At 37.3% G+C, this 24,499-nt stretch overlaps 1 protein-coding gene across 4 annotated transcripts in view; it reads left to right on the top strand.

The window, feature by feature from the left end:
- The window catches only part of Gsap (gamma-secretase activating protein), a 132,039-nt gene that overhangs the window by 36,441 nt on the left and 71,099 nt on the right, over positions 1 to 24,499 (top strand). For all 4 annotated transcript variants that reach the window (XM_071613387.1, XM_071613394.1, XM_027926339.2 and 1 more), the window contains exons 9-19: positions 1,309 to 1,413; positions 1,663 to 1,722; positions 3,033 to 3,076; positions 4,147 to 4,232; positions 10,932 to 11,009; positions 12,314 to 12,391; positions 16,374 to 16,466; positions 16,583 to 16,800; positions 18,878 to 18,947; positions 19,485 to 19,567; positions 23,437 to 23,490. In XM_071613387.1, the coding sequence (XP_071469488.1) occupies positions 1,309 to 1,413; positions 1,663 to 1,722; positions 3,033 to 3,076; positions 4,147 to 4,232; positions 10,932 to 11,009; positions 12,314 to 12,391; positions 16,374 to 16,466; positions 16,583 to 16,800; positions 18,878 to 18,947; positions 19,485 to 19,567; positions 23,437 to 23,490 (969 nt within the window). The remainder of the gene's footprint in view (positions 1 to 1,308; positions 1,414 to 1,662; positions 1,723 to 3,032; positions 3,077 to 4,146; positions 4,233 to 10,931; positions 11,010 to 12,313; positions 12,392 to 16,373; positions 16,467 to 16,582; positions 16,801 to 18,877; positions 18,948 to 19,484; positions 19,568 to 23,436; positions 23,491 to 24,499) is intronic.

Raw genomic sequence — 24,499 nt, 5'->3', positions numbered from 1 at the left:
GAAATGGAGATATATTCTATGCCTTGTATTTCCCTCAAGTTCCAAATTAGCTTTTGCGAAGAGATTACTTTTAGGATTAGAGGTTAGGCATGAATATGGACCATTCTGATAATCTCCTTTTTCTTCATTTCTTCTATCTTAACCTGTCTTCATTTTTTACTCATCTCTCAGTGTAGATTATTTTTGCTTGGTAAATGTTTTGAGGAAAATAAATTAAACCTAGAGTCTTCTGCACACGAAGCATGCACCATACCACTGAAATGACACTTCCAGGCCCTGGAAAGTGAATTCTAAACTCATTTTCAGTTATTTTTAAGTCAGCTGGGGTGTCCAAAGGGTACTGGCAGGGTGTCAGATGTTGGGATTCTGGGTCTCGCTAAACTAACTGTACAGCCTTCCTAATCTTACCTCTCTGGGTCTCAGGTTTCTCACCTGTGTAAAGCAGAGGGTTGAATTAGATGATTTCTGGAATCCTCAAATTTTAAATTTTATAGTTCTGACTTTGTTACTTGTAAACACATATTTTATACTGAACAGTTTGACTTTGCACACCTGACTTTTCTGTCTTTTGAATAAGCATTCCTTGAATGCTATTCCATGCTAGAAATAATCAAGATATGGAAAAATAAAGGTGCCGTAAAGAATGCAGGCTCACTTGGGGAAGCTTATATTATTAATTAAAGTGTGACTAGTAGAAGTATGCCAAAGCACCAGAGAATATAGAGGGGAGGAGCTTTGCCTTCATCTTGATGAGGGGAGGGAAGGCTTTGTGTTGGAGACAGTGCCCAAGTCATGTCTTGAAGGATGAGTAGTTGAGAATTGCTGACAGATGGGCAATGTCATCACACTGGTTGTGGAAGGCATAGAAGCATGCCCAAAGTCATGGCCAGACGAGGGTCATGGCAGAACTTCCTGTGTTCAGGCCTGAGTGTTTTCTTGGCATCACAGCCTCTGTCTTTGATAGGGAGGCCTTCTAGTCTGCAGAAGTCTGATGGAGGGGCTTATGTACATAGCAGGATATTGTGAATCTTCTATTAATGCAGCTATTGATTTTTAGGTAGGTTTAGTCTTGCCTCCAAAAAACCTGACCTGTCCACTAAACTAGGAACAAGAATAAAATAGTATATTTTAGAGCATTTGTGAGGGAACTACACCTTAATTTTCCTGGAAAGACTGTGTGTTCTGGATTGCAGGAGGTGCTAACAATAAAGTAAAAATATTCACACATATCACAGAGATGAAATATGCAAAATAATTCCAGATATGATCTTATAAACAATGTTTATAAAATCTTTTTTGCCTCTTTAGGTAATTAAAAATTCTGACCATCTCCCAAGACACAGAATAGCTGAGGATTTTGTTTGGACTCAGTGGGATATGACAGAGCAGAGATTATACTACATTGACCTGGAGGTAAAAACTCATTTTCATAGGAAAAATTTTATTTTGCCATTATCATCACTACAGTTTATTAATCACTACATTTTTGTTGGTGGGAGCAGTCAGCAGAAGTTTATTAAAAATAATGAAAAAGTTTTTGTTACTACTTGTTTGCTGCTTTCTTTTCTCTTTCTCCTTTCCTTCTTTTCCTAATGTATTTTGTTGTGTTTTTTTGTGGGGGGGAACATGGGGGATACTATGTCACAATGTTTTCTCTTTTAGAAATCAAGGAGTATCTTAAAGTGCCTCCAGTTTTATGCTGATCAGAGCTGTGATTTAATGGTAAGTCCAGAATGATCAGCTGTAGGAAATTTTATAACATGTTGCTCCCTTTTAAGAGCTGCCACCATGAGCAACATTTTAGCCTTTTTAATGTTGGGCTAGTCACTTGGATGAGGAAGTAAAATAGGTCTTGCCATCTCAAGCCTTCAGCTCTATAACAAATGCATATTTAATATGGGTGAGAAGAGCACCGGTGGGAAGTCCCTACTAAGTACCCCACATTATAGGAATAAGCATAAGAGTGGGACTCAGTAGTAAGTGTGGTCTACAGTAGATGACTTTAAGTGGTTGCAAGTGATTTGACCTGAAAGGACTTGTGAGTTTGGATTTGAAAATAAAGAGAGCTAGTAAGAGGGTACAGTTTAATTAGCAAAACTCTAGCATTACTCCCAGGAGAGCTACTGAAAGTGTTAGCCTCATTAGGCATCCCCAATGTTTTTATCTGGGATGGATTGCCATGACCCTCTCATCTCTCAGTCCTAGCCATTAATTCAGAAACCAGATAAGGGGCAATGGGGAGAAAAGAAAAGATAGACACACACACAGAAAAGCTCTGATGGAACTCGACTGACCCAGAGCTGGCTTAGCACATTTATTATATAGGTTTTGTCATCAAAAGGTTATTTGTGGGAAAGTTTTAGCAGAGCAGGCAATCTGAAGGATAAAGGACTGGCAAGACATTAGGGTCATCTTGTTATGCTCAGAATTTTCTGTCCCTGGAAGTTGGTGCTTGAACTCAAGGTCCTAACTGAAAAATCTGAGCCTTTGCACAGGTGTCATCATAGCAACTGGGCTATCTTGACCTGAACAGGTAGTTCCCAGAGCAAAGGCAGCCACGAGGGAGTCAGAAAGACCATGATTCAAATCACGGCTCTCCACAACAGATGATCCTTCCTTCTTTTCCTTGACTGTCTAGTATGGATTGTCTTCATGCCATTCCAGGAATTTCATTTACTCCTTTTGCCATTTTTGGCTTAGCCACTCCCTGTAAAGACCCCAGGCCTGCCTGCCTTACGTGGTCATTCATGTCTCGTAAAAAGTTATTGCTTCTAATTGTCCTATTGTACAACCAACCCATTTATGATATTTGGATCCAAGGCAAAGTTTGCCAAGCCTTAGCTCTTCAAGAAATAAAGTATATGTCAAGCTTGTGGTTGTATGTAAACTCCAGAATATTTCCAGTGCACTTCCTGTGCCATGCATTTGAGTGTCAGCTCTGAAGATGAGGATGGTTAAGTGTCTTCTCATCACAGGTGAGCACGGCCTGTCATCACTTAGTGTCATTTTTTTGTCTCTCTCTTTTTAAACAGTTTGAAGCACCTTTGGACATAACATTAAGTGACTCAGGATTTAAGTAAGTTATTACTTAAATAATTATTTAAGTAATTAAATAATACATTCCCTCATAAATGATGTGAGTGACCCCTGTAATGTACCCACAGAAGTAGAGATGTGTCTCTGAGATATTTAAGTAGATAACTTTTTTGGTCAAAAAATGCTGGACAACAGTATTAAAAAAATACATCAAAACAAACGAAAGTCTTCAATTAAGTTATTAATAAATGGTTATTTTTATAGATATTTTTGGTCAAAATGATTATATTCCTCATTCATGGTATGCAAATAAAGGGTCAGTTTGATAGTCTATGTATCTTATTTTATATTCCTGTTCTCTATAGGGACTATAAATAACTTTATCAAGCACAAACATGAGATTTTACATGTCAAGTCAACTTGTTGATTTTATTAGCCATTTATTTCTGTGGCACATCTCAACTTATTTTGATGTATGGAAGTACCCTTTTCCTCATGATTAAATACAAAAATTTGTAGGCCACGGAGCTGCATTTAGAATAAAACATCAGAACCCATGTTGCCCTCGAGAGGATGTAACAGGTCAATCTGCTTGTGGCTCAGCTGAGTCTCTAGCTCTGCTTTTCTGCTTTCCTTTTTACAAAGAAGGCAAGCTTTCATTTTTATTCCTGCGTACTTTACCTGTAGTAAAAGCCTCAGACTCTTTGGAAAAAACAAACATAAGGCCATCAAAACGAATGAAAGTCTTCAAGAATTAGAGTAATGATAATCCTGAGCTATGATGTATTTCACTAGATTTTCTAATCATATGAATGTTTAGTTGTGCTTCTTCAGAAACATATGCTTCAGAGTATATCTCTAAATTACAAAAAAATATAAAAATGTAAGTTTTAAGTAATATTTATTTTTCTCTTGCTCATCCCACACTGTTTATGTACCATGTATTTTTTTTTAAATACTGTTGTCCAGAATTTTTTGACCAAAAAAGTGATCTACTTAAATATCTCAGAGATACATCTCTACTTCTGTAGGTACATTACAGGGGTCACTTATATCATTTATGAGGGAATGTATTTTTTAATGCATTCAATTTTTCCTTTATCTTCTCAGACTCATCAACTTTGGATATGATTATCGTCAAGACCAAGAAAAATTGTGCAAATACCTGAGTCTGTGTGTTTTTACCAACCATACAGGTAGAACCAGGGTTGTATTTATCAATGTATTCCACTATACTCAAGTTCTAGCTAAAATTTAGTTATTGTTCAGCAATATGGATCCTGAAAATGAAATATAAAAGAGACACTTCATTATATCCTTATTATAAAGGTTATCATGTGGATTCACCTGCATACCAAATTGCTTTCTCCACTGTGATTTTATTTTTTGCCTTTGGTGCTAGGGTTTGAATCCAGGACCTTGTGCAGGCTAAGCACATGCACTGTCAGTGAGTGACACCTCTAACCCCTCCACTATAATTTTACACATACGCTCTCTGTATGAAAGAAGCTACGGTTAACAGGATCATTGTTCTAATAAGTATCATTTGTGTTGTTTTAACAGAGGGGATGGGCTTATATTTAATCCATATTTTTCTCACTTGCTTCATCTTTAAGCAAATGGTGTATAGAGATAGGGATACCTGTTGTGTCTTGTTTACTAATATGTTTGGGTTCTAAACCCATTTTTTCTTTTTTTAGTTTAAAAGCAATATGCTTTGTAGGTGTTATTGTGAATCTCCTTTTTTCAGGTCAGGAGACATAGAATGCTAGGATGTCCTATTGTTAGTGGTGATAAGTGTGTTCATTTGGTTAAGTGGTGACTACTGTCTCCCTTGTAGGTTAAAAGATATATTTTTAACCTCTAAATTAACTTGTGGGTAATTTTTGGCACCATGTGACTATCCTATTCCTGACAATTTTCCTCTGGCAGTTTTAGGGTCCATGTGTGTCACTTCCTGGTAGTGTTTTAAGCAGGAAGTAGCATAATTAGATAATCTTATGAGATCATTGTGGCTGCTGTGTGAAGAAGGGGTTGTAGGGGGCCAGAGAAGTGGGGAGGTCAATAGTTAGGATGAGACTGGGGTAATAAGTGTGAGATGATGGAGGCCTGAACTATGATGGATTAAACTGAACTACAGATGAACTATAGATGGATTAAACTAGAACATAAAGATACTAGTATCTTCTACTAATCCCCAAAATTATGCTCTCATAGCTTCCTATAATTTTCATTGATAGGTGGAGGGAGCTAGATGAGTTTGAGGTGCATTTTGGTGAGGAAACTGAGAGGACTTGCTATAAATAAGTGACGAGGAATGTTTTTCGGGTTTCTGGCATCAGCAAATGGGTAAAGAGCGGTGCTGATTTCTGGGGTGTAGAGGTTTGAGTGGGGTTTAAAAAGGAAGATCATGAGTTTCCTTTTGGGCATGTTAACTAAGAGGTCTGAAGTTTAGAAGAGGTGTCAGGACTGGTAATGAGTAAGTGTGGAATTTTTCGGAATATATCTGGCATTTGAAGCCATGGGATGAGTTCAGGGTCAGAAAGGAAGACATTAAGAAATAAGATCTGGGAGCATAAACGTATTGAAGGTTAGGGAGAGCATCCCAGGGATAAGGAAGACAAATGTCTGGAGAGAGAGGAAGAACAGCAAAATAAGTGAGGTGGTAGAGGAGCTGAAGGCGAGGGGCGGGATCACACAAAGGAGAGGGGGTGGCTGGCTGGAGGAAGTGAGAGGTGGAGCCCATTGGGTGTAGCAGCACGGAGGTTACTGTGAGATTTCTGTGTGGGGTGATGGAGGTGAAATCTTAATTATGCTTGGTTGAGTGGAACTTGAGAGTTGAAAATGTAACACTGTGTAGACACGAGAGAGGCAGCAGCTGAAGGTGGAAGTGGGGTTCGGGGAATATTTTTATTTTTTGATGGTAGAGACTCTAGTATGTTCAAATCCTTACAGGACATATTTAATGAAGAGGATGATCATTGGTAGAATAAATTTGCTTAGGAGGTGGGATGAAATGGGATCCAGAGCTCACAGGGAGGGACCAGGGTAGCTATTTCCCTTGTACTTCACTTTAAGTCTGTGGGCTGTAACAATCATTTTAGGCTTTAATTTCGTGTGAACTTTTATTTATTTTCACTTTATTCTCGCAGGAATTTCTCCTGAACAGTAACCGATAAATGGGCTACCTATGACACCATATTTAACAAAATGTTAGCTTTATGGGGCAGGAGATATTAAAGCTTTTTTTCTTTTCCCAAGCAGTGTCTGGGAGAGTACAAAATAAGCTTTGAAACAAAATTAAAAAAAAAAAAAGCCTGTTGAAAATGAGATGTTTCCAAATGTAAACATGAAAAAGTCATAGAACCAATCACTTGGTTTTCAACTGATAGTGTTATAGTTAAAGCTTTAACCCTGGGGTTTCATAAACTGACTTCCAGACCACTCACGTATAATCGAATCAAGCCTTTATTGAAGTACACCAATGGCGGCTGACCAGAACACAAAGCTGTTCCCCTGATCAGCCCTGAACAATTGCAAGGGCACTCCTTATAAGCCTGAAGACTGCAAAAGGGATGTTTAGGGGGTCTAGCCAATGCAAGCAAGCCAGGTTACAGAAGCGGGACAGTGCAGTCAAGCGGTGGGAAGCCTAACCAATCACAGTTAGCCCAGTCACCCCAGTTACAGAAACAGAGCCCTGTTACCCTAGTTACAGAAACAATACCACATTAGGTAGTTCCGTGTTCTTAAAGGCTTCTATAGCAAAAGGAAAAGAACATCTTGCCCCAGTCATGACCCTTCTACTTGGCATGGTTGTTTTACAGGATGAAGTCATAAAACAAAATGGAGTCACATTTGCTCCTACTATCACAATAGTTTGCCAGTTCATATATTTCCCAAATTGTTTTTTTAAAATGTTTTTATTTTAACCTTTGTGGTTAAAATAAACAAAATTTACTTGAGCAAAGTAAGGTTAGAGAAGGGAACATATAATCTAATCCAAATATGGCTCCACACACCAACTATTCACACTAACGATGATGACATAATGATATTTGGTATTCACTGGTCACACCTTGGTCATTAGGGAGAGCAACCCAAGGATAAGGAGCTACTTTGTCCTTTCAGCATTACTTTTTTTGTTCTCAAAAGCAGATTTGTCCTGAATTTGTTTGCCCCAAGAAATGAATGGGATCTCATTCCTCCCATATCTTCTGAGGAACGAGAGGTTAACATCTGGATGATAGTTATATTCACGAAAGTTGGTGGTGCTGCTACAGTGTGAGGCCTCTTGTGTATTATGAGTTCATCTAGGCTTTTGTGATAAATCTCTTACAATAAGAAGGTAAAGCAATTAGAGACTTTAAGCATTAAAAAGGAAGAAAATATTCCATCCATGTCTGATAGGGGAAGCTGCACTCACCATATAAGTCAGTGGCTGTAGTTCTTTCTCATGTACCTGATCAGAAGTAGTGGGGACATGTGTCCATTCTTCCCTTTCACAAAATTGCAAGAATTGCTCCATATGAGCAGTTCATTTCACAGTGTTTTAGAGCGCCCTGTAATAACCATTCCAAGGACATAATTTCCCTTAGAAAACTTCATAATAGTTTTCATGGTATAAATGGTTTCTTAAAGGTTAGCCAGTATTGAGATATTATCTTCATTTTTGATGAGTATTTATTAAAAGTCTCTAGAGTCAGGTGTGGCAGTGCATGACTGTAATCCCAGCTCCTTGAAAGGCTGAGGCACGAGGATCACAAGTTCCAGACCAAACTTAGCAACTCAGTGAGATCCTGTCTCAAAATAAAAAGGCCTGGAGATGTAGCTCAGAGGAGAGCACTCCTGGGTCCAATCCCAGGTCTGCACATGCTACTAAGAGTATACCTTGTTTCAAACTGTGATTTCTTCAAACTTATAAATAGCAGCAAAATTGTTCTGGAATAATAATAGCAGCTAACATTTACAGCCAGATATAACTACTTTGTCAGAGCTTTATGCACATTATTGTATTTAATTTTCGCACAAGAACCTTATGAAGTAGGTTTTATATTTTTCTTTATTTACAGGTGAGGAAACTAAGGCTTAGAGAATTTAATTAACTCATCTTAGGCAATATACTTTAGTAAGCCCAAACTAAGATTCACATCCAGATATGATTTTTAGAAAGTGGTTCTCAACCTTGGTTGCACGTTAGAATCTATTAGCTTTAAAAAAATACTGATGCCTGGGTCTTGCCATGGAGATTCTTAGTTGATTGGAAGTGGATCTTAACATCTGTGATTGCAAACAAGTTTAATGTAGGGTCAAGGTTGAGAACCAGTGCTCTAAGGGCTGGGGCTATAGCTCAGTGTTAGAGCACTTGCCCAACATGGTGTGAAGCACTGGGTCCAATTCTCAGCACCACATAAAAATAAACAAAATAAAGAACTAGTGCTCTAGAACTGTGTTGGCCTATAAGGAAGTCACTAGCCATGTATTATTAAGTTGAAGTTAATTAAAAATTTAAAAAGTAGTACCTTAGTCACACTAGCCACATTTTAAGAGCTCAATGACTAACTCTGGCTAGTAGTTACCATATAGGACTACATAGGTTTAAAACATTTCTGTCATCTATAAAGTTTATTGAACAGCACTGTAGAGCTTGTGCACAGCTATTTCAGATGGATGTGTCTCTCTTTTCCTTTGAGTTTGGGTGACAGAATTAAACTACAACCTAACAATCTGGAAATATTTGCTTATTAGACCTGATTATGGTTCTCAGTATATGTAATTAGGTGCATTCAATTTACATGTTGCTTTAATTTTCTTCAAAACAGAAACAATTATCCTCATTCTATAGAGGATGGTATGTGGAGGATTTTGTTACAGAGGAGGTTATGATCTTATTTTATTGACATATCATGCTCATTCCTTAGGATAGATTCCTAAATAATTCTTCAGTTTATAAGTCTGAATATATTTAATTCTCTGTAAACCTACTTTTTAATTTTATTTTATTGGTACTGGAAAGTGAACCCAGGAACTCTGTAAGCTTCCTCTTCAGTCCTTTTTATTTTTTGAGAGCTGGTCTCACTAAAGTTGCTGAGGCTGGCCTTGATTCTCCTACCTCAGCCTCCTGAGCAGCTGGGATTATAGGTGTGCACTAACATGCCTATTTTTGGGAGAGATTGAACTAGTTGTCTTTTCCAACACTCCTCAAGAATCTTCTTCCTACTGCTTCCTTGACAGCACATTGTTGTTTTTTTAAAAAATTTGCTGAGTAATACAGTATCTTGCTTTAATTTTTCTTTCTTTATTGCTAGAGAGGCTTCCTTTTTCTATCTGTGCTTGCTAGCAGTTTCTTTCTCCTTGTGATCCTAGGATAAAATATAATGGGTTGTTTTTGATAATGCTTACTGTAGGAAAGTAGTCAAAGTGGTACACTGCACTTGTGTAATTCCTATGGTTACTATTTTTTTATGCTTTAGTAGTAGATTACTTTTAATCTAAGTAAGTGCTGTAATTTAAAGAAAAGTTGTTATTGGGTGATCAGTAACCATAAGAGTAGCAGAATCATTATCATTTTTATCTGATAGCTTTTTAAAATTTTGTATTTTCAAGCTGTTTGCAATAAAGTGTACTTCTAACAATACATTACAATTTTAAATGTCATTAAAATACTCACAACTGTGGAATATTGTAACGGGATTTTTATAAATGTCCTTGAATAGTCTTCCTTAAGAAAATGTACATTTTTCTCCTTCCATGATTCTTTTATAAAGAAACTAGTAGAGAATAAAAAAAGAAAATATCAAAAGCCACTAAGGTATAGTGGTGATAGAATTCACACAGCTAGTTAATATTGGCTCTGGGACTAGAACCTGAGTTTTCTGACTTCTGTCAAGTTTCTTTCTATTCAACAATGTCCTATTTCAGTCAGTCACATAAATGTTAACATAGGAGAGTACCCCTAATCTGAAAATCCAAAATGCTGAATGCTCCAAAATCTAAAACTTTTTGAGCCCTGATAATGATGCTTAAAAAATTTCAGATTTGGGGGCATCTTGGGTTTTCAGATTAGGGATGCTCAACCAGTAAAGCCTATCAAAATATTCCAAATTTGAGGAATCCAAAATATGAATTACTTCTGGTTCCAGGCATTTCAGAAAAACAATATTCAACCCGAGTTATTTTAAGCATAATGCCCTCATTTGTACATCATTGGTGGACATTGTTCTATCTAGTTAGCAACAACTGTACAGATAATGTACAGTTTTCCACATGGAGATGGGAAGGTTGAGGGTTTTCTGAGTGTTGGGGTAAGTGAAGAATTCTGGGTTAATTTGGAAAGACCACTCCATGCCAGGTCCTTACCTTGGGACAAGCTTTCAGTGACCCAAATAGGGGTGAGCATGGGTTCAGACACCAAATTTGCTGCTACTGTCCCATAAGAGATCACAGTTTACTTTTTAGTCTAAATAAACAAGAATGGACAACTTCTGTAAAGAGGGGAACATATTTTTTTTTTATAAACTGGCGTCTCTAATATTAGAAATGATTGAAAGTGGCAAGATAGATAAAAGGACAGGGCAGTACATGCACAGTAGGAGAATTTCATGAAGTTTGGAGATGTTTCTAGACTCCCATTATTTCAGATATAATAGCATCTCTATTCATTTTTCTATCCATCAGTCACTTCCCACAACATATTGCTTACAATTGTTGATGCTAAATAGTTGTTGATTTGAAATTTCTTAGCAACTTGTTAATTGGCCACTTCTAGAATTTGGGAATAATCTGTGGTAAGATGGGGGCAGGATACCTAAAGGAATAGAATGGCTAAGCGGCTTAGGAAAATTATCTATTACACAGATTCTTTTAAACTCTATTATTAAATATGTTCTTCTTTCCAGGAAGCTTGTGTGTATGTTACAGCCCGAAGTTTGACTCTTGGGAACAAATCACATATTCAGTGTTTTACTTTCATAAAGGTACTTTACATTTATTAGAGTTTACATAATTGCTTTTTTCAAATAGTAGCAAATTAGATTTTTAAAGTCTTACTACTTCTATCAGTACATTCTATTCCTATATACCTACGTAATACATGTTTCCTGAAGAAATTTACTAGTGATAAATATTAAATTAGCTAAATATTATGTACTATATATATTTTTTTGTCCTGGAATACATCTCTTTTTAGGCCCATGAACCAATGCCAATAGAATGTATTTGCCTAGAGTATGTGTGTTTGACTTTTGTTACTAATTGGAAAGTACCTATAGCTTTACATCAGTTTTAAACTGAAATTGTGATCTCTGACCTTTAGACCTAAGATGGGTTTATTTCATTTTATACATCTGTGGCCCTGAGCTATTGATTAGGCAATAGGCTGGGGAGCAGGAACAAATGCCCAACCTTTTCCAGTTTTGCAGTAGGTCACAGCATGCCCTCTCACAGTTATAGTCTGAACCATAATAGGGAGTACTTATTTGTTTAGTTCTTCAAAATTAGCATTTGTGTAGTACTATGGGTGGAACTAAATTTTTTTTAAAGTTGGATTTTTTCCCCTCAAATATTTAAAAAATATTTATGCCAAGCCACACCACAATTCATTATTCTGCAGGAGTGCCTAATACTACCTAGGTGCTAGAGATCAAGGCAGATGAGTTTAAAAAACTTAATAGTGGAGAAACTAAAAGTAACTTTACAACTGGACATATATACATACTTACATAGTATAAATGTAAAGTTTTGTGGAATGTTTCCATACATTTTTCTCATGGTTAATGATTAAAACCAGTGAATGAACTATTCTGAAGACTAAGTTAGAATAGTAGAGTGAAATACAGTATACTGGGATTAATGGTAGCTCAATCCCCTTTTTAACTAAAAGTGGGATTATTACTCAGAGTGTCAGAGGGTCTTAATGCCTACAAGTGTGGCAGTGAGCTTCGAAGCATGAGGGCTAATGAGCCATCTGATATTCTCCATCTCTTAGATTATTAAGTAGATTTCTTTGGATCCTTTTCTCCCTGAACAATCTAATCCACCTCTTATGGTCTAAGGTTACATAGGAGCTGAAAGCAACCAGTAGATTGTGCCTGCACTCAGACGATCCACCTTAGTGCAGGCTCCCATGAGAATGAGGGCCCCCATGAGATGGAGAAGTCACAAGGTGCTCGCTCTACCAGATTCAGTCATTTCTCTGGTTACTGAAATTGAGAGTGTTACCTAGAGTCACTGTCTTAAGTACAGTTCCAGTTGTTTCTGACATTCCTTCTCTGGCTTTCAGGATACAGCAAGACCTTCACTGCTGCTCTTGGGAGTGCTGGCTCACATGGGACACAAGGCATTACTTTCCTCAATCTTGGTGGGTGATGAGGAGATGTTCTCTCTCTGTTCTGACCTCCCAGTACATGCTATGCCTCAGCTTTCACGGTCTTATTTTCTTCTCTCTGCACCTCATTTTCTCATCCTCTTTGACTCTCGGCTTGTGATGACAGTCACCAATCCTCTTGACATCTGATGGGAGAAGGTTTTCTCTGAAACACACCCTTCCACTTGACTCCATTAGCTTTTGTGGAGGGAGTGTATATTCCCACTTTAGAAAACGTAGGCTGTGAGCTTATGCTTTTGGTAGCGGTCCTTAGAACATTTGTTAGTATTGATGTATGATGACCTTGGATAACACATTCCCTAACAGCCTGTGAAAAGTAATACAACATCTAACTGATGTGATTCTGCAATCTGTATATGGGGTAAAAATGGGAGCTCACTTGAATCAAATTGTGAAATATGATATATCAAGAACTATGTAATGTTTTGAACAGCCAACAATAAAAAAAAAAAAAAAAAAAAAAAAAGAAAAGTAATACAACATCTTGACCCAAAAGGTCAGGGCCTTTTAGGAATTGTCCATTCCCTTTTGCTATTTATGATAAGGCTTATGGGTTCCATTCACGACCAGCTTAAAGTGAGTTGTTTTCATTGAGGAAATATGGCGATGGGAACCAGATGAATGTTAAACTTGGGAGTATTAGGGGACTGTAATGGTGTTTATTGTATTTCCCTATTGAAAGGTGCTTTTCTAGGACAATTGGAATGTGGACAGAGTTTTTAGTACAAGAACTATGAAATAGTTACTTGCCTACATATGGGAAATGGCACAATATTTATTTATAGATTGTATTCTATTAGTTTATGGTATTAATAACTCTTATTTTATGATTTACTTTTACATATGTGAAGTGTGTCGGTCACTTTGAGGTCAGTGAGTTTCTGTACATTTGACTTGGTAGTATTAGAACTTGAAGTATATTACAAAAGAAAGATACTTTCATGTAATTGTGTTAGGTAACAGTAAAGGAACAACTTATAGAAAGTATTCCATTTATAAGCAATGGCAAAATATTTAAAGAAGGAAAGCTTCAGTTTGAGAGCATAGGATTCCTTGATATCTTTCCCCATCCATGACCCCTGCTCCATCTGCTGTCATGACAAAGGTTTAGATAAGTACAATGGGAGGGGACTGAAAGAAGTAAGAACCCATAAATGGTAAGTGCATACAAAGACCGTTGTTTTTTTTTTTAAACTACTTTATTATATTGTAATGTTGGGGGATTGAACCCAGGGCCTTACACATGTTAGGCAAACATTCTATACCTGAGTTATATTCCTCAGTCCCCAAGATTTTTGTTTTGAATGATATTATTGATGAAGTTAAGTATTTGATATTAAATTGGCCAATCTGTAGCAAATTTTAACATGATCTCAAAACCTATGAAGAATGGCCTTAGAGAGGCCTGGCTCCACTGCTTCCTGTGACAGGGAGAGAAATGTAAGGCTCCTGGGTCTGGGACCTGAGTCTTACTAGAGTGCTGAGTCAGCACACTCAAGAGTGGTGTGGGAAACGTCCCACAAAAATAACCTGGCATTTTATGAGAGCAAAGGTTTCTTCCTCTTTTTCCCCCTGGGAATGACTTGGAAAGGGCAAGGCAGGATTTAATTTATGATCTTCAGAGTGTACAGAGGGCAGGAATACTAGAGCTTTGTAAAAACAGGCTGTTTTGACATAAGTTCTCTCTCTTGGAGCACATTTTGGTTTATAGGCACCAAACTGTACACAAGATTTAAACCCTTTTAGAGGGGATTTTAATGACAACAGTAGTACTTGTTTGAGGGATATATGCTTTGCTATTAGTTGCTGATAATTTCTATGTAATATTACCCAGCTAAAATGTGTCTTCTACTGATTGAAATATTAAAGAAATATTAAGATTTAACAAATTTCCATGAGCCTTAAACATATCTACATAAGAGCTATGCTTAAAAATACAAAAGCTAGTCTGGTGCAGTGGCACATGCCTATGATCCTGGTGTCTTGGGAGGCTGAGACAGAAGATCGCAAGTTCAAAGCCAGTCTTAGCAACTTAGCAAGGCCCTAAGCAGCTTAGTGAGACCCTGTCTCTAAATAAAATATATACAAAGGGACTGGGGTTGTAGTTCAGTGGTTAAGTGCCCTTGGGTTTAATCCCTAGTATAAAACAAACACATAAGTCTCAAATTTAAGAACAATTTTCAAAAAGCTATTATTTAATGAATACTATAAGCTAAATATTTTACTTAAATTATTTTGGTCCTTGCTACAATTCTGCCTGGTGAGGGTATCCCCATTTTACAGATAATGAAACCAAAGCTCGAAAGGGTGAGATGTGTGACTGGACTTCTTTCATTGTTCCTCACAAGAGATACTATGTCAGTTTCTCATTGCTGCTGTAATATACCACAAACTGAGGGCTTAAAACAACCCATACATTGCCTTGAACCTCTGGAGGTCAGAAGTCCAGAATGAGAGCTGAGGAGCTGAAATCAAGGCATGGCAGGAATGGGTCCTTCTGGGGACTCCAGGAAGAATTTGTTCCTTACCTCCTCCAGCATCTCATCACTCCGATTGCTCTGTCACTATGTGATCCTCTTCTCTTCCATAGTCCAGTCTCATTCTGCCTCCCTCTTATGAGGACTTTTGTGATCATGTTGGGTCCGCTTTTGGTACTCTCCCCATCTCAAGATCCTGATCATATCTGCAAGGTCCCTTCCATCACAGAAGCTACCATATTCACAGGCTCTGGAAATTAGCATATGAATACTCCTAGGGGTCATCTTTCCACTTACCACAGGTCCTATCAACATTTTTGAAGAGAGAATCATTCTTTGGGTGAGACTGTCCTGCACAGTGAGGATTGAACACCCCTGGGCACCACTCAACAAATACCAGGAGGAATCCCCCACCCTATCCTAATGATGGTGATAACCCAAAATAATACATTTTTAAATGTCCCTGCCCTAGGGACTTAGTACCATCTTAATTGCCTAAACCCTTTCCACTATGCTTCACTAGGTTATTCCTCGTGTTTTTCCAACTGAAATGTTGACACGATAATAAGATTATTAGCATTTGTGTGAAGCACTTTAACTTCACTCAGTCCATGTGAAAGGACACTTACCTGATTGGTTTATACTCTTTCTTTCCCTTTCCACAGAATGCTTTCTATGCCACTGGTTAGCATAGGTTTCTTTGCTTCTTTGAGAAAGAAATATAGCTAACTCAAAATTGAAAATTTTCTCCTATATGAAATTCACTAGTACCACACAAATTTATTATTTTTTTTAAGATCCTAGAAAAGTTATTGGCAAGGGCTCCTTCCACCCTCCCATTCTCCAGAAACCTATATTTATACTGTTTCAATCTGGGTAAAAATGTTCTGGCTACACAAATATCTAGCAAAGGAACCACTAAGTTATGAATTCTAAGCAGCTGGCTATGCAAAGAAACAAATTAGTACTTCAAAAATGTCAGGATGCCATAGAGATCACCTTGATGAGTAACATGGTTTCTTTATACAAGATGATGGTGACGACCAGGAGTGACAAAGATGGGAAACTAAACTGCAGAGCTCTCCCAGCCTGACTATGGAGAAAATCCCTTTATAAGCTATTCCCAGCTTGTCAGATTGAGGAATGATTCATGTTGCTTGATAATTTTGATCCGAGTTTCCTCTGAGAGATCATTTTGATTGAAATAAAAACCATGCATGACTTAGAACAAAACTATAGGTGTAAACTTAGATAACCAATGCTAAATGTCTGAAGATAATTTGCCACAGATAGAAAAAAAGGAGACCTGGTTAGTCCCATGAAATAAACTAGCATCAGACAGCTTGTTATTACATGGTAAAACCTTTTGTGTTTTGAGAGGTTCAATGAAAAATTGGGATAATGTAGAGTTCTGGGCCTTATCTGAACCTGTACAGCTTTTACCACTTATAGGTGATTTGAATCTTTGTCTTTTACAGAACGTTATGTGGCTGTTTACTTACCTGGTCATTTCTTTCATTTACTTAACATTCAACATCCAGACTTGATCTGCCACAGTCTATTTCTGACAGGTAGGGATAGTATTTTTCTCCCATGAATGTGGTTCGTTTGGATTTGTTTTGACTTTAGTATCTATGTTTGAGTGTGAGAAGTTTCCTTTATCTGCTGACTTTTTTTTTTTTTCCAGAAAATAACAAAACAAATGATACGCTACCTCATAGTTCTTTCCAGTCCCTGTCAGGATCCCTGGTACTGGACTGGTATTCTGGAAGGCTCTACAGAGCATTCCTTGACCAGTCCTATTTATTGCGGTTCCTATGGAACACCTCCCTAGATTGTGAGAAGATGGCCATATTGCACTGTGTGCTCTCTTGTGGACAAGATCCACAGTTCCTGGAAGGCCAGGTAAGAACATGGTAAATAGACAACACCAAAAGTATTTATTTGATAGTTTAAAGTAATGGAAGTTATTTTTACTTGTTAATAGTTAAGTAAGGATTACGGCCAATGTTGTGACTTGAACATATTCTTCCTTTGTATTTCCTTTTTATGGATCTCTACCAGACCTCCGACTATGAGGGTGTATCTGTTCTTTTGAGTAAAGTAACCACCTGCCACCTACATCCATGATTTTACTTTTTGCAATTTCAGTTATCCAAAATTAACTGTGGTCTGAAAATAATAAATGGAAAATTCCAGAAATAAACAATTCATAAGTTTTAAACAGTGGTGTTCCAAGTAGTGAAATGAAACCTCACACTGTCCTGCTTGGGGTTATGAATCATCCCTTTTTTTAGTGTATCTGTGCTGTATATGCTACCTGCTCATTAGTCACTTAGTTGCTCTCTCAATCATCAGATCCATGGTTCTAGTGTTGATAGTGCTTGTTTTCAAGTAATCCTTATTTTACTTAATGGCCTCAAAGCATAAGAATAGTGATACTAGCAATTCAAATATGCTTAAGAAGCCTCTAAATACTTAAGTGAAAGTTCTTAATGAGAGAAGAAAAATCACAAGCTAACATTGCCAAAGTTTCAGATTAAGGTTTCAAGCATCCACTGGGGGGCTTAGAACATATTTATTCCCTGAAGATAAGGAGAAACTATTGCACTCTTTTCCACATTGTGAATGAATGTTTAACTACATCAGTAACTTTCCAATTAAGTGCTCAGTAAATAATGAGTTTCTTAAACTTCTACTTTTTTCCTGGTTTATATTTGGCATAAATATATTGTCAGAAGGGCTAAATTTGGTGGTGGATATTTATTGCATTTTTAATGATGATAGCTTCCATTTGTGTTTCATGTTATAGTTTGCAAAACACTTCCACACCTTCTCTGTGATTTAATTTTCTCTCTCTCTTTTTTTTGGTGGCGTTGGGGATTGAATCCAGGTCCTTGTGCAAGTAAGACAGGCAGCTGAGCCATATCCCTAGCCCTCTGTAATTTAATTTTTACAGCTAGGCTGTGAAGTCAGAAATCTTATCAGATTTGGCTGGGACTAATAGGTTGCTGATTAACTGGGGAAAAATACAATAGACATTTAAGTTTAACCTAAAACATATGAAGGTACATTTATTCACCTATATTTTAATGTATATTAAGGCCCTTTCTATGTAATTTAGCTCATTGGAGTTCAAAGTCATTTTTTTTTTTTTTTGCACAAAACTCCTAATAATGTACATTTCTGATTCCCTATTACTTTCTGGAAAAAAATTATTTCTAAGGAGATCCATAATTTAAGAACCTTTCCAAAGTAGTCTGTATATTAGGCATTTTTTTTTTACCCAATCTTACGTAGTTGTCTCATTTATACCTAGTCTTAAACATCTGAGAGACATGCCTTTGAGTCTTTCCAAAGCATTCAACTTTTATCAACCCAACAATACTCTTTGCACTATATTTCATTTGTCCGTAGTAAATTTTATTAAATTACCTAGTTGTGAAAATAAGTAAAACTGGCATAAATAAGTTTGGAATAAAACAACATGTTGGTAGGAGCAGAAATGTGAGTGTGCACGAGGGCCAGGCAACCCTCAGGAGACATTCTTCCAGCAGGTGAGGAGACTGACAGGTGCTGCCTCCAAGCCTGGTGGTGGTTTTGCTTCCTTTGTTTCTGTATCTCAGAGCTCTTCCCACTGGTGCCTTGCATGACGTGATCCATTCTAGCAAAACCAGCAAACCTTCATTGGCACTGAAGAAGATTTATTTGGATCCCAGTCAAGGGCATTTATTTTAAAAATGTATAAAAAGAGGTCTCATTTATAATACTGTTTCACCCAGCCAGAATTAATATTATTACATATCTTAAAAAAATAGTGTAGAAGTGAATGTATTCCTAGGTAATTCCAAAACATAGAATTAAAAAGATTCATTTATATAGTATATAAACACAGGTATGTGTATATATGTACATTTGTACTTTGGTTGTGGGGATGGAGTGCATATTTAAATACCAACAGAGTTCTGTTCTCTTTTTAAAGATTATTCAATGGATTTCTGAGAATGTCTCTGCCTGCCATTCATTTGACCTCATTCAGGAATTTATAATTGGTAAGAGATGATGATGTTGCACATTAAGTCGAATACTTGACCCTTTTGCTTGAGGGAAAGCAATAAATTGATAATGAATGCCTCAATCTGTCAAAATGCTGCCTAGGAACATTTAAAAAAAACTATTGCAGTCAGCAGTTAATTAAATTTCATTCTCTTGTGGTTTTTGAGAAGCTGTGGCTTTTCAGACACAGATAAGATATAAGATAGGATTTTGGTTTTGTAACCTTATTAGTGATTTTTTAAAAATAAAATCTTTCTTAGCCCAGTTTTATGTTGTCTGGCTCTGTATAAAGTGGTGTAGTGTCATTTAAGTAGATGTAGTAGCAAATTTAAAAAAAAATTGAAATTATTCTCATTGTTAAAAGCAGAACTTAAATATTTTAGTCTATAGATAAAATCACAATGGTTAACCTTTTAAGGATGATAAATAAAGCAGTGGAAACTGGTTGGTTTGCTTGATTTGGTTGAATTATAATGTAGATTTCCTTATTCTTATTAAATCATGTCTCTTTTCTCTTTGAAAAATCTATTCAGCTTCTTCTTATTGGAGCATATATGCAAAGACAAGTAATGTGGACACAATTTTGCCATATTCTTCAGTGCTCACCTGGAATACAGTAAGTTAATACTTTGTATGCAATTAAACTTGATTTACAGTGTGGGTCAGTTGTAGGACATCCCTGTTATAGCAGCCAAGGTTATTTCATTTCTATTTTGACTGATGAGGAATTGAGTTGGAATTTTATGGCAGAGAAGTTTAGCCTTCCTAATCTGAAAATCTGAAATTTGAAATGCTCCAAAATTGATAAACCTCTTTTTTTGTGTGTGTATTGAGAATTAAACCCAGGGGTGCTTAACCACTGAGCCACATCCGCAGCACCCCTTTTCTCTTTTTTGTATTTTATTTAGAGACTGGGTCTCACAGAGTTGTTTAGGGCCTCACTAAATTGCTGAGGCTGGCTTTGAATTTGTGATCCTCCTGCCTCAGCCTCCAGAGCCTCTGGGATTACAGGTGTACACCACCACACCCACCCCCAAATCTAAAACTTTTGACACCATGAGTGTCAACAGATGCCACAGCTGATCTCAAGTGATGAGTTACAGTCAAAACATAGGTAAAATTTTGCATACAACAGCCCTCAGGCTACGTACCTAAGGTGTTTATAGGAAATATAAATGAATCTCATGTTTAGATTTAGGTCCCATACCTAAGATATCTCATTATGTATGTGCAAATATTCCAAAATATGAAAAAATCCCAAATCCAAACTCTTTCTCATCCCAAGCATTTTGGGTAAAGGATGCTCAATGTAGAGTGAATCCCTGTCCTTGGCCAAAACTATTTATATAAAGCAGTAGAAGTAAAGGAGAAAGTACAGGATATTTGTTACTTTTTATACTGCCAGGCAGGACTAAACCTCAAATGTAGTAGTTTTTATAAAATGATATTTTTAGTTTTTTATTGCCTTGAGTAGATTAATGTATTAGGTTTTTATAAATGAGAAATGGCCAGACCACTGCAGTTAGACTTGGTAGATTAGGATCTTCATGACCTCTTTGTCCAGTCTCAATAATTACTCAAGCTTCCAGATTAGTAAAAGTCTTGAAATTGTAAGTAAACACGCTCTATTCAACATTTTCTTCCTTTGATCTTGGCTCTTTGCTTTTAAATTAGGAAGTGTTCCCCTGAAACACGATTCATTTTCTCTTGAATGTGGTGCAGTAAATTGAACCTTATTAGATCAGCAGATGAAAATGCATAGCCTTCCATTTCCATGCAATTTCCCTTCTCTCTCCCTTTCCGGACCCTCAGGGTTATACAGTGGAGCGGGTAGAGAGAGAGGAGGGGAGGGGAGGGGAGAGGTGGGGAGGGGGGATGGTGGAGGATGGGAAAGGCAGCGGAGCACAACAGACACTAGTATGGCAATATGTAAATCAATGGATGTTTAACTGATGTGATTCTGCAATCTGTGTATGGGGTGAAGGTGGGAGTTCATAACCCACTTGAATCAAAGTGTGGAATATGATATGTCAAGAAATTTGTAATGTTTTGAACAACCAACAATAAAAAATTAAAAAAAAAAAAAAGAAAAGAAAATGCATAGCCTGTGCCTGAAAAAGGTTCTGCCTCTTTGCCTTTCATATTTAGATGTTAGAACTGTATGCTTAGTCTTGAGGCAGAAGTTGTATCAAAAAGGTATTTAGAAAAATAAATTTGATTTAGGTAACACAGACACTGGAAAATAAGTCCTAGTGTAAATTGTGACACTTTCATTTTGTGTTTAGACTGCATCTTAATATAGTCCTTAACAAAGACATATCATGTGTTTGATTAATTTCTAAACTTCTGATAATGGTAGTGTTTTGCTGAAGGCCCCGTCTTTTTTGACCTTTGCAGTTATTAGATTTTCATGCTTCACTGTAGAATTATGAGGGGAAAACCTGCACTTGCCCCTCCTCCAGGCACCCATGTTTTTCTTGAAGAAGACTTGTGAATATACATGCAGACTCTGTGGTTTGGTGGCAGGAAGTCTGCAGGTTACAACACTCTGAGGTCAGGAAATGCACACAGCAGCTCCCCTCCCTTATCACCCACTGCTTTTATGTCCTGTGTTCAAAGTGTTCAGAAGGCAGGGCTGGGACCACTGTTCCCAGCATTGTACTGAAAGACAGAGCACAAACTTTGTGTGGGGATGTCATCCTGAAGAGACATACTTTACTTCTGTATTTCTTAACAGTCTATGGGACACAGAGGGCATTGTGAACATATGCAGAGTGACATCAGGAAGTCCCACATTGAACAACAATGTAAAGAAACCACCAGTTATCACCTACATGTACCAGGCTTATTTTGGGGTTTACCATGTTGCTTTAAAACTTCTTGTGGTTGGAGTAGATTATCTTAAAGGTCTCTTCTCATCATGAAGTTCTATGAATTTATGCTTATCTTTAGCAATGATGTAAACAATTTACTGTCCCCTTCTCTGACTAGCAAATGTTCTTTTTTCAAATTAACATGTCTTAATTGTACAAATTAGCAGGTTTTCCTGTATTCTCCTATCTATGTATTGATCATCATTGGTCAGATTCACCTTCCCTTTTATTCTGTTTCCTCCCCTGGCCCCTTCCTAATCGTTAATAGTCCCACTTCAGGTCATCTTTGCAAATGTTCTTAATGCTACAACCTTAATAAAAAAAACTTGCCACAGTAGAAAAATATTAATTTCAAGCTTCTGAATTGAACAACTGACAATATATATTTTTAAGATACTAGAAAATATGGTACTCCTACACGTAGATAATCTTGAATTGTGCTTTGCAAATAATTAGACCTATTTTAAAATGCTATTGTTGTACCTATTTTGAGTGCTATTCATAGCCTAGAATGGCAATTTTAATGTTGTTTTTATGTATCCTCTGTGGTTGAGTAGTGATGGATGAAGCTCACAATACATCTTACCACAGGCTTCATGCTGCTGTATGGAGACCTCAGTTGTTGAAATGTTCTGAAAAATTTCTCTATTGCTGTGATGCCTTTTTTCATAGGATGTTGTATGTTAGTCAAATCCAGGTCACTTAAGCCCTAACCAAAGACCAATTCCTATTTTTACATAGCACCTCCTAAACTGTCTCTTACAGGAATCTGAAATGACAAGATGAGAGGCTAATTACACAGCTACCACAGAGACATCGTTTTTCAAAATAACAATGAATAAAGGGCAATTTTTGATATTCATTCTTTCAGTATCTGTGTTAATGCTCACTGATCAGCAGAAGGTTGTCATTTGAACTTTCTGGTATGAATTGCTTACCTTTGAGCCTGACCATGGTACTCTAGAAATTTTTTATGGGGAGTTCTTATCTCTGGAATCATGGTGGATAATGAGGTGCACAAACATTTTCCATCTGAATGTTAGAATTCTATTAATTTTTGTTCCTTCTCTGAGGCAGGGGCCAACTATAATACACATAAATGAAAGAGAAGAAAAGGGAAGAAAGTGCAAATTATGGAACATTTCCCTTTTGATGGTGTAAATATAATTTACATTTGATGGTGTAAATATAATTCACCTGATTTGTTCTTAAATAGAAATATGTAAAAAATATATTTGCTCTATTTTTTCATAGTGATTTGTTTCTTTAGAGACCCTGTCAATTAGTGATTAAACAATATTTCAGCCAGGTACAGCAGCATGCCCCTGTGGTTCAGCTACTCATAAGGTGACTTGAAAACCAGCTTGGGCATGCAGTGAGCTACTGTCTCAAAAAAAAAAATTTTTTTTCCCTCTTTTTAAGGTAAGCAATAGACCATGTTTGCTATTTATATACCCCAGACTTTATTTAAAGTAGAGGTTCACAAACTGGAAGCTTTTCTCAGCTGCTGTCTGTGCAGAAAACACTTCCTGATGACTTGAGTTTGTAGCAGTTGATATGTTGAGCAGGATTTTTTTTTCTGTTTTTTGGTGTGTGTGTTTTTCCTCCATAGGAAATTCCTGGAATAACCCTTGTGACGGAAGAGATTGAATTGCCTCTCATGAAGGTAAGGCACTTCCGCTGAGGGATGAAAACACAGATGTGCATGACTGAACCTTTGCTGCCCCCAGTAATGGTGGTTCTAAAAGGGACTGCATCATGGCAGGGGAGGACGGGGCGGGGGTGGGGGGAAAGGGGCAGGTTTGGTTCCCTGGAGAATCCTTCCATAGAGGTTGAGTAGTCATTGAGTATGATGTTACACACCTCTTAGGAATGCTCTTTGAGAGAGCAGTTTTCTGAAGATAGGAGAGAATTACAGGGTTCAGCTTAAACCATATACAACTAATACTTGCCATAGTACCTCAAACCGGTTCTTACTGGAGTTCCTGTAAATTATCTTCAGAGAACCAGGGAACTGTTTTTTATTTCTTTCATGGTCACTCCAAAATGCACGCACACAGTTCTCCATCTTAGAATCATTAAATGACCTGGGCTGGGATTATCTATGGCCTTTGCATTGATCTGCAGGGCTCAGTCAAGCTCTGCATACCTCCTTCCTGTGCACTGAACTGTGACTATTAGTGTCTTTGTGGTGATATCAGAGTAGAATGGGAGGAGCGGCTGGTGTGAGTAGAAAAGAATATGTATGTAGTTTAAAACTGGGGAGTCTTTTAATAGTTTCCTTAAAGTTCCTCTGATGTTCCTGGCATTGCCTCCTGGTAATTATAGCTTGGTTCGGACTGGGAAATCTCAGCTTTTTGGCAGCAGGCAGCTCAGTGGGCTGCTGCCTTTTATTTACATTTGACTCTTTTGGATCCATGAGGAGCAGGCCAGGTCCCTGCAGCTGTGGGAAGCCGGGGTCCTCTGAGGGTCTAGTGATGCACCAATGGCAAGAGAGAGCAGACCGGAGCTGTTTCAGTGGTTCCAGGTTTTGGTTCTAAAAAGAGTCCCTGAAAGAGAGAATGACCAGCTGTCTCTAGGTGGAAGCGTAGGATGACTGTGAAGTCCTACTAATGTAGGAAGATGAAGGGAAAGAAATATTTCATGAATAGTTTTGAAAGGTGTGTTAAGAGACG

The sequence above is a fragment of the Marmota flaviventris genome, chromosome 1 (assembly GCF_047511675.1).
Source record: "Marmota flaviventris isolate mMarFla1 chromosome 1, mMarFla1.hap1, whole genome shotgun sequence".
Taxonomy (NCBI): Eukaryota; Metazoa; Chordata; class Mammalia; order Rodentia; family Sciuridae; genus Marmota; species Marmota flaviventris.
This window is presented reverse-complemented; position numbering and strand designations above follow the sequence as displayed.